This window comes from Trifolium pratense, linkage group LG3 (genome assembly GCF_020283565.1).
Source record: "Trifolium pratense cultivar HEN17-A07 linkage group LG3, ARS_RC_1.1, whole genome shotgun sequence".
NCBI classification, from domain to species: domain Eukaryota; kingdom Viridiplantae; phylum Streptophyta; class Magnoliopsida; order Fabales; family Fabaceae; genus Trifolium; species Trifolium pratense.
This window is the reverse complement of record NC_060061.1, coordinates 32,589,351-32,599,130: the sequence shown is the minus strand read 5'-3', so window position 1 is coordinate 32,599,130 and position 9,780 is coordinate 32,589,351. Positions and strand designations below refer to the sequence as shown.

General features: G+C 32.3%; 2 protein-coding genes across 2 annotated transcripts; both read left to right on the top strand.

Moving 5' to 3' along the window:
- Nucleotides 1-1,483: 1,483 nt before the first annotated feature.
- Nucleotides 1,484-6,410, top strand: LOC123913424 (potassium transporter 2). The gene is made up of 9 exons (XM_045964159.1): nucleotides 1,484-2,406; nucleotides 2,518-2,752; nucleotides 2,850-3,092; nucleotides 3,375-3,431; nucleotides 3,697-3,957; nucleotides 4,339-4,391; nucleotides 4,527-4,644; nucleotides 4,753-5,007; nucleotides 5,110-6,410. Exons 1-9 carry the CDS (start codon nucleotides 2,368-2,370, stop codon nucleotides 6,228-6,230), a joined length of 2,382 nt encoding a protein of 793 aa, XP_045820115.1. The 5' UTR covers nucleotides 1,484-2,367; the 3' UTR covers nucleotides 6,231-6,410.
- Nucleotides 6,411-6,988: 578 nt separating this feature from the next.
- On the top strand, nucleotides 6,989-8,024 carry LOC123913425. Its single transcript, XM_045964160.1, has 3 exons — nucleotides 6,989-7,349; nucleotides 7,463-7,526; nucleotides 7,778-8,024. Exons 1-3 carry the CDS (start codon nucleotides 7,068-7,070, stop codon nucleotides 7,948-7,950), a joined length of 519 nt encoding a protein of 172 aa, XP_045820116.1. The 5' UTR covers nucleotides 6,989-7,067; the 3' UTR covers nucleotides 7,951-8,024.
- The last annotated feature ends 1,756 nt before the right edge of the window (nucleotides 8,025-9,780 follow it).

Sequence of the window (9,780 nt, the reverse complement as noted above, 5' to 3'; positions counted from 1 at the left end):
AAATCAATTCTATCAAACTTAATTCTGTCAAAATCAATTATGTCCACCGCAGAACCAAACACATCCTTAATAACTCAAATAACAGAAATACTACTGGAATTGTTAGATCGAATGACATATGTGAGTTTCTAATAATTTGTTATTTTGTCTATTCACAAAAATGCTATGATTAATATTGGACCACATTGCCATTAAAGAAAATAGTGGACCACAATAAGGAATGGGGACTTGGTAGTTACCAGTTAGTACTTAGTACCGGTAAGGGGGCACGTTCAGTTGTTAAGGTTTTATAGTCATTTCAAAATTACATTTATAGTGATTCACATGACCCTTTCTTTTTAGGTAGCCCAAAATAACAACAAAACAAAATATGGTTCATTCCATCATTTCTTCAATACCATCTTTCTCATAAGATTTACTTTTCGCCCTGATTAGAAATCCTTACGTGTCTTTTGAAATTATCAAAATAATCTCTTGCATTCTAGAATGTGAGCTCTGTTCGCATTCTATTTTGCGAGTGACAATATTATTTGACTCAAGTCCAACATTTACGCCACCCATAAATAAAAATATTATGAAAATAAAAGTTCACATTTTTTCATAATATTTTCATTCATAATAAGAGTGTGTCAGAGACTCAGAGGATGCGCAAGTGAACGGGAGGCGTAAACAAATTATCTTTTGTCATTATTATTTATTACCACCTTTTTCTCTCCATCTAGCCGTTTCAGTGCAAAATTTACTACTCTATTTATTTATTTGTAACATTATGGTTTACCTACTTTGTCCAAATTCTTTCAACTCTTTGATTGGATGTATTCAGTTATCATCCATGTAGGAAACGCCCCACAAACATAAAGAACCAAAGAATTTCAAAAGTTAATTAGGTCAGTGGGGAACTTTGAAAGTTTCATTAATTATTGTTATATTTATGCATGCAATGTATGATTAATAAACAAACCATAAATCTATAAATAAAATGACAAAACAACCCCAAAATTAAAAAGCCTGTATGAAAACAACAAGAAACCAATCTGAAAATGATAATAACTATTCTCAAAATTGTCCTTATTTTACATCACTCATTTTATTTTTGACAGAAAACAAATTAACTTTTTTTTTTATACAAATTAACTCATTTCATTACTAATAATATATTCAATACAATATGACATATGATCATGACACTGAGAACGAACATAAGATAATAATGCCCTTGCTAACATATCGGCAGCATTGTATTTAAACATCAAAATATTCATATCGTACATAGGTATCGTTGCGTCTTTCTAATTTTGACACGTATAACTTCACATAATTCTTTATAAGAAATTTTCATTTTCATTTCACATTTTGGATTGGTTAGGCACAACATAACACAAGCTAACGACAAGTAAATTTGTAAGTGCTTCTAAATCACGTGATTAAACATTGTTGAGTCAACATCAATGAAACATTTCTCACATTGCATTCTTTGTTTTTTGATAATAACTAAACCGTGAAATTAGCTCACTTTTGTTTTCTTTTCTCTATCATTGTCCTAACTACCAACTCCTTAACACACATAATTTATTCCTGAAATCATTCGTCTTCGACTTTCCAACAAACACTAAAACCATTTCTTTTCCTTTCCAAAAAAAAAAAAAAACTACTAATAGATAAATTGAAAAAAAAAATTATAAAATAAACCGATTGTAATTGTTGGTTCAGTAGTGATTGACGCTGAATTTAGTAGGGAGGATCTCAGTTCGATCTTCTGTAATTGCGATCAACAGAGATTAAAACAACTCGATGTCATAACTAACTCCAAACCAGATTAAACCAGTGGTGTAAGAAAAAAAAATTATAAAATAATGTGACAGTGCCACAGTGGTGTACAACCGTCAACCAGTATTCCATTTCCATACATTCTTTGTCTCAGTGGTTTTGAATTTATCAAATCAACTTGTTTTTATTATTATATAGTATAAATATTATGTTATGTGAACTTGATATAGTAATTTAATAAAAATAAAAAAGTGTTATGCTTATATTGGTAGTACTGTTCATATGGTTTTATCTTGTTTTCTCCTTAATTTTTGGGAAAAGAAATAATGTGTGCCCACTTTTCAAGATTTGACAGAGATATGAAAAGCCATGTGATATGAGTGAGTTTCATATTCATCCAAAAGAGAGTGAATGTTTTCCTTTCTATGCTTCTATTATTAGCTTCTGGTTTTGGACACAGACATAAAACAGACAGGATCAGTATTGAGTGGCTGTAATTGTTTGCTCTCAGATTTCTTCACTCTTTGAGGTTGTTTTTGTTGTTGCTGAGTTCAGATCTGTTAATAAACTGATACACTTTTTGTGAAGAGCATTGAAAGAATGGATCTTGAACCTGGGAAGTGCTGGGATAGCTCAAAGGTTAGTTCTTTAACTTGAAAAATCAAAACTTTATAGTAAAGATTTCATTTTTCTAATGTGGGTTTTGTTCATTGGTTATTGAGTATGTTGTTGTTGAATTTTGAGTTTCAGAAGGGTTCTTGGAAGACTATTATGCTTTTGGCTTATCAAAGTCTTGGTGTTGTATATGGTGACTTGAGTATTTCTCCATTGTATGTTTTCACAAGCACTTTTGCTGAAGATATTGAACATTCTGAGACTAATGAAGAGATTTATGGCACACTTTCTTTTGTTTTCTGGACTTTGACATTGATTCCACTATTCAAATATGTGTTTGTTGTTCTTAGAGCTGATGATAATGGAGAGGGTAAGCATTTCAGTATTTGAATTTGAATAGATTAGTGAAACCAATATGTTGATTCTTATCTTTCTATTGTTGATGATTTTTATGTATGGTTCTGTAGGTGGTACTTTTGCTCTCTATTCATTGATTTGTAGGCATGCAAAAGTGAGTCTTTTACCAAATAGACAACATGCTGATGAGGCACTTTCTTCATATAAGATGGAGGAGCCTCCAGAGAAAGATAATTCTAAAGTGAAGATGCTGCTTGAGAAGTATAAGACTTTGCATACTGCTTTGTTGATTGTGGTTCTTCTTGGTACTTGTATGGTAATTGGGGATGGAGTGCTTACACCAGCCATTTCTGGTAACAATCCTATATCCTCCTTATTTCACAATGTCTTACAAGTAATTTCATACCATGAAGTACTTGACACGAACACAAGACACAATACTGACACACCGACACACCGGTAATAATTTGAGAAAATTGTATAATTGAACATAATCACATGTGTCGGTGTCGTGTTGGTATCAGTGTCGTGTCGGTGTCAAACACCAAAATATGTCCGTTTCAATTTGAAGTGTCAATGCCATATAGTAGCATATATTTCATATCAACTTGTTGACTAGCTTTCCATTCATCTAGTTTTCTCAGCAGTATCTGGTCTTGAGGTATCAATCATGTCCAAGAAACACCATCAGTGTAAGTTTCACTTATAGCATTCTCTGATATTCCAACATAGCATGTTAGCGGCGTTTAATTGAGTGAATATCTTTAAATTAAATGGCAAACAAGTTTGAAGATAACCGGAAAACTATTCTTAGTTGTGTCAGCTTAGTATACAATTACAAATTTACAATGATCGAAGAGTTTATTTACAGTGTCATATTAGTCGAAATAGTTAATTTGAAGGATTCATTCATTGTTTCTGTATTTGAGTTTTTAACGTATTGATTTGTGTTTGCAGATGCTGTGATTCCTATCACTTGCTTCATACTGGTGTGTTTATTTGCACTTCAACACTATGGTACACATAAGGTGGGATTCTTTTTTGCACCAATTGTGCTGACATGGTTACTGTGCATTAGCACTCTCGGCTTATATAATATATTCAAATGGAATCCCCATGTATATAAAGCTCTTTCGCCGTATTATATGTTCAAGTTCTTGAAAAAGACAAGGATAAGTGGATGGCTTTCTTTGGGTGGAATATTACTTTGCATAACAGGTAAAGAGTAGCAATTTATATATACATATATATGTAGAATAATGTTTTGTGCTGTTCTACTACTTATTCTTTAAATCCAAAACCTATCTCTATCTGCAGATATGCATATCTTGTGCTGTTGTAAGACATAATACTATTATATCTAAAGCATCTTTTTAGAAACCTCAAAGTCAAAACTATGATATGATTAAGACATGGAATAAGTTCTTTGTGGATATATACTTTTGAACAAATATCAAATTTAATATACTTTCAATATGTCAAAGCAAGATATTATGCCCTCAAATCAATAGATTTTAGTTTAACATGGAGCATTGTAAAATTTCTATAGTTAATTTAGTTTACTTTATGACATTTTTTATGTGTTGACCTTGTGAACAGGCTCAGAAGCTATGTTTGCTGATCTTGGCCATTTCAATTATATGGCCATTCAGGTTGGTTAAAATATTTTCTCATTTTCCCTTTGCTAATTTTTCTTATGCTATATGAGTATGCTCTTATAGACCTAAGGGATAGGTCATTTAAACATGAAATTTTTTTCACTTCTTAACAATTTGTCATGTGTGCAGATTGCTTTCACCTTTTTGGTATATCCTGCACTTATATTGGCATATATGGGTCAAGCCGCTTACTTGTCACAGCATCATAATGCTGATCTCCAAATCAGCTACTATGTCTCCGTTCCAGGTATTCATCATCGCAGATCACTGTTTTAGTTTTCAGAAAATTTATGGTTGTTATTTTCCTTGTACAATAGCATATTATAGAAAACGTTATGCAAAATTTTGGCTGCAGAAAGCGTGAGGTGGCCGGTGCTTATCTTAGCTATTCTAGCTTCTGTTGTTGGGAGCCAAGCAATCATTAGTGGAACATTTTCTATTATAAATCAGAGCCAATCACTTGGCTGCTTCCCGAGAGTTAAGGTTGTTCATACATCAGACAAGATACACGGTCAGGTCTACATCCCAGAAATTAATTGGATGCTCATGATCCTCTGCATTGCTGTTACCATTGGATTTAGAGACACAAAACACCTGGGAAATGCATCAGGTATGTTACAATTTACACCCGATTAACCGGATAATGGTTTTTGCCGTATTGTTGAGCAATTGAAGTTTTCGGCTAATATAAAATCAATATTTTTTTATGCAGGGTTAGCAGTGATGACTGTGATGTTGGTAACAACATGCCTAACTTCCTTAGTGATTGTAGTTTGTTGGAATAAACCGCCGATCTTAGCCTTTTGTTTCCTATTGTTTTTTGGTTCTGTTGAACTGCTATATTTCTCGGCTTCAGTGACAAAGTTCCGTGAAGGTGCCTGGCTGCCAATCCTCCTTGCCCTCTTCCTAATGATTATAATGTTCCTCTGGCACTACGCAACAATCAAGAAATACGAATATGACCTTCACAACAAGGTTTCACTAGAATGGCTTCTAGCTTTAGGTCCAAGCTTAGGAATTGCTAGAGTCCCTGGAATAGGCCTTGTGTTCACTGATCTCACCACTGGCATTCCGGCAAACTTCTCTCGCTTTGTCACCAACCTCCCTGCTTATCACCGCGTTCTTGTTTTCGTTTGTGTAAAATCAGTACCAGTTCCTCATGTAACCCCTGCTGAGAGATACCTTGTAGGCCGTGTAGGACCAGCTGCTCATCGATCTTATCGGTGTATAGTCAGATATGGATATCGCGACGTTCACCAGGATGTTGATTCCTTTGAAACCGAACTAATAAAAAAGTTGTCTGATTTTATCCAATACGATTGGTATCGAACTCGTGCGAACAGCATGAGCATTGAAGACGATGGTTCACACTCAAACGAATCATCAAGTTACAGATTAACTGTGATTGGAACAACTAGTTTCTGCAGCCAACAAGGATACGAGAGTCAGCAGAGTGTGCAACAAGGAAGTGTGTCTGTTGGATTCCCAACTGTACAAAGCTTGACAGATGTTATCGAGATGGAACCAATAGATCATGCAGCCGAAAGACGAGTGAGGTTTGCTCTTGATGATGATCATGAAAGTGATACAAGGTCTGAAGTTGGTGTGCAAATGCAAGAAGAGCTTGAAGATCTTTATGCTGCTCAAGAAGCTGGTATAGCATTCATTCTTGGACATTCTTATGTGAAAACAAAGCAAGGTTCATCACTCTTGAAGAAGTTGGCACTTAACTATGGATACAATTTCTTGAGAAGGAATTGTAGAGGGCCTGATGTAGCTCTTAAGGTTCCACCAGTTTCTCTTTTGGAGGTTGGAATGGTTTATATTGTGTAGAAAAACTAACATGTAATTAGCTTTCCTTTTTATTATTATTGTGTTTTTGCATGTAGAGGTGTTATAAGTTATAACTACTTACAGGCTTTAATGGCAGAGCAATGTGCAGTTTACAAGACTTTTGTTAATGGGACTGTGGCACAATTAATTATAGGTATCTATATGAGGATTGTTAGTAAAGACTTTTTTTTTTCTTTTCTTTTTGTGAAACTTAATACTTTATAATTAATTACTTTCAATAATTTCAATTTGCAAAGGTCTCACTAAAACAATATTATAGTTAATTATATAATCACCCCTGAGTCTCTTGTCGCGTGATTACGGCTTAATGTCAATCCAAATATGATCTAACTACATATAGAAACTGTGTTAACCTAAGTAATAACTTAATGAAGTAAGTTGATAACATTAAAAAATAACTGACAGCTGATAAGATAGCTGATTTGAAAAAGACTCACAAAGATACCTACGAATAGACTCAACTTGATTCAATTCTTAGATTCATTGAGTATCCTTCTTTAGAATCTCAAAGAAATTAATGATCCACATGAATTAAATAATTACATGGAATCAAGTTGAAGAAAATAGAGATCCAATCATTTTAAGAGCTCCTTAGTGTGCCACATAGTCCACATTTTTAACCACCCAAGTTTTGTGAATGGCAACAATATTGTGGACAAAATTGACCCTAGCCTGTGGCTGCAATTTGATACCACAAATACTAAAAGAATAAAGCACAATCATATCATAAACACATATATATATATAACACAATACAATTAGCAGAATTCAAATTCATTCAAGAAATCAAGGTGGTGATTGCTCAAAGAAGCATAAATGGGTCTTGGGACTTTGCCATTGACTCCACCTTATTGTACAAGTTTCTCTTCAAAGTCAGGACTTGTACATAAAAATACCTATAATTGCAATAGAAGCAAAACATTCATAGTTTCAGCCAAACAAGAGAAGAAGAAGGAAGAAGATAAGGATAAACAATCTTTCTTTACCAGTGTAACTGATGCTCTTGATTTTGCTCAACCGAGATCCGTAGAAGATGCTCGCCTTATACAAGATGCTAGAGAAGCCACACAATCTGGAGAAAAGATGAGCAGAGAACAGGTATATAATAATTCAGAATCTTCTTAATCATTTTTTCACATAAGATAGTGAAATTTTTTCCTATTTTAGTCTTTATGATTCTTAATTTCTTAATGTTTTTGTAAATAATGCAGTATGGAGCTCTTAGAAGGAAAATTGGTGGAACATACAAGGACTTTTTCAAATCTTATGTTGAAGGTATAGTTATTGTTTTGTAGTAACATTTTTACTAATGAATGTTCTTCTAATTGATGTTATATGGTCAAATATGAAAAGAAGCATGTGATTAGTTGAATTATTGTTTGGCTTAGTAATAGATTGAACTGAAACATGTCTCCGTGAGCATATCTAAGTTGATAGAGACACTGCATGTTATCATTTGTAGCTAGGGATCGGGGTTTGAACCCTGTTACTCCCACTTATTCACCTTATTGTTGTTGTTGTTGCAGTGGATGGAGCATATGTTGAAGAGGGTTGGGTAGACAAAACATGCAAGGTGTGTAAAAAGGACACCAAGGGTGAAGCAAGGCAAGTGGACAAGCTTGGAAGATATGTTCATGTAGCATGTCTTGAAGAGAAGACCAAAACTGGAAACTTCTTTACAAGACTCTTCTCATTATGATCATAGATGTTTTGTTATTATACAATCAATACAAGAATTAATGAAAAATGATTATAGTTTCCTCTTTGGTCAAATGAATCGTTGCAATTTTAGCCATACAAATTTTGTATTTGTCTTTATCATAATCATAAACCATAAATCCATTTTTTAAAACCAAAATATCCTCCGACTAATCCCCTCGAAATAATCGAGATCCGTTTAAGTGGTTGACCTCCCAACCATAAATCCATTTTTACTGTTTCAGAAAGTTGATTCCAAGTGTGCATGTTTTAGGACAACACTCTCATTTTATAAGGATGAAAATGCCCCCATTGTTTTTGACGGTATCATCTAAGTGAAATTGAAACGTAGATTCAACTCATAAATTCGTAGAGTTTACATCGTATTAAAATAAAATATATAATATATATTTTAACATATTTAATTTTGAATGTAATATGAAATTAATAAATTTATTTTAATTTAGAAATTTAAGTGTTATGAATATTAATTAAAAGAATATGACAAAATTAATATATTATTTTTAAATAAAAAAAATAGATTTAATTAATTTTCTCTCATTCTCGTTAATTAAATATGATAATAGTCATGCATTTCAATGACAAATAACACAACAACTATATGTTCATTTTAGTTAATATATTTCATTTTGGCTTGTTAAAAAAAAAACAACTATATGTTCATCAATATATCTTGTAAAGACATAATATTTCTTTTTTTTTTTACGTATTAAATATGATTTTTAGAATCATGTATGTCATGTGAGATTGAATATTATATATGATTGAAATACAGAGTAATCATATATTTTAACCCTTGTTGTTTTATTTTATTTTTATGAAACCCCTTTTATATTATATATGTATTTTTTACAATATTTATGTATCTATTATTTATCAAATAATTTATTATATTTAATTCTCCACAAATATTTAGCTCAACTGACAAAAATGTCGAAATTGTTAGGTCATATGCCATTTCGTCTATCTACCAAAAAAAAATCTTATTATATTTAAATAATCACATAAAATTTTGCAATATTATATTATCAAAATATAATTACTTATTTGTGTTGTTTCTTGCTTGTTTTTACTTGTTTTCATCTCTTCTTTTTGTATTGTATTGTTTTATTTTCTTTTTTCTTTTGTTTTTGAATTGTCTACTGGTAAGTTTGTAAAATCGGCCATTTCTCTATCTAGGAGCAACTTTGGCAGATAATGAATGATCAGATGGTAGATCTGAAGGGAACATTTCACTATAAGGGAATCTAGCTTCATAAAACACAACATCTTTGAAAATGAAAATTTTACATCTAGACATTTACAGCCTTTGTGAACAATAGAGTAACCAAGAAAGATGCGTTCCCTAGAATGAAAACTCATTTTATGTGTGTTATATGGCCCAAGAAAAGGAAAACAAGCACACCCAAAAGTTTTGAAATTTAAAAAAAAAAATGTTTATGTTGAAAGAAAGCAAGGACACATTGTTAAAACTGGTCTAACTCTTCTGGTTCATGCCTATGTTGTTAATCTCGGATAGCGGCGCGTAGCGCCGAACCTCAAAAATGCTATTGCGGTATAGCGGGTAGCGCTATAGCGGTCATGTACAAATTAAACATAAATTCCAACAACATACATAAATACTAAAATAGGAAAATACACAAAATTAAAAGGACTTTCTTACTTAATAATTATACTAAATATTGTCATTTACCATCAAAATAGGTTCTAAATAAGGACTAATAACATTCCATGAAGTTCTAGAAGTACTCAAAATGACATACCATTAAAATTCTAGAAGTACTCAAAATGACATTCCATTAAAATAAAG

What these genes read in the sequence shown, in the direction of transcription:
- LOC123913424 (XM_045964159.1), top strand. Translation starts at nt 2,368, where the DNA reads ATGGATCTTGAACCTGGGAAGTGCTGGGATAGCTCAAAG. An exon ending in GTCCAAGAAACACCATCAGT is followed by an intron (nt 3,432 to 3,696) that starts GTAAGTTTCACT and finishes TTGTGTTTGCAG; the next exon opens with ATGCTGTGATTCCTATCACT. An exon ending in TCAATTATATGGCCATTCAG is followed by an intron (nt 4,392 to 4,526) that starts GTTGGTTAAAAT and finishes TCATGTGTGCAG; the next exon opens with ATTGCTTTCACCTTTTTGGT.
- LOC123913425 (XM_045964160.1), top strand. Translation starts at nt 7,068, where the DNA reads ATGGGTCTTGGGACTTTGCCATTGACTCCACCTTATTGTACAAGTTTC. An exon ending in AAAAGATGAGCAGAGAACAG is followed by an intron (nt 7,350 to 7,462) that starts GTATATAATAAT and finishes TAAATAATGCAG; the next exon opens with TATGGAGCTCTTAGAAGGAA. An exon ending in TTTCAAATCTTATGTTGAAG is followed by an intron (nt 7,527 to 7,777) that starts GTATAGTTATTG and finishes TTGTTGTTGCAG; the next exon opens with TGGATGGAGCATATGTTGAA.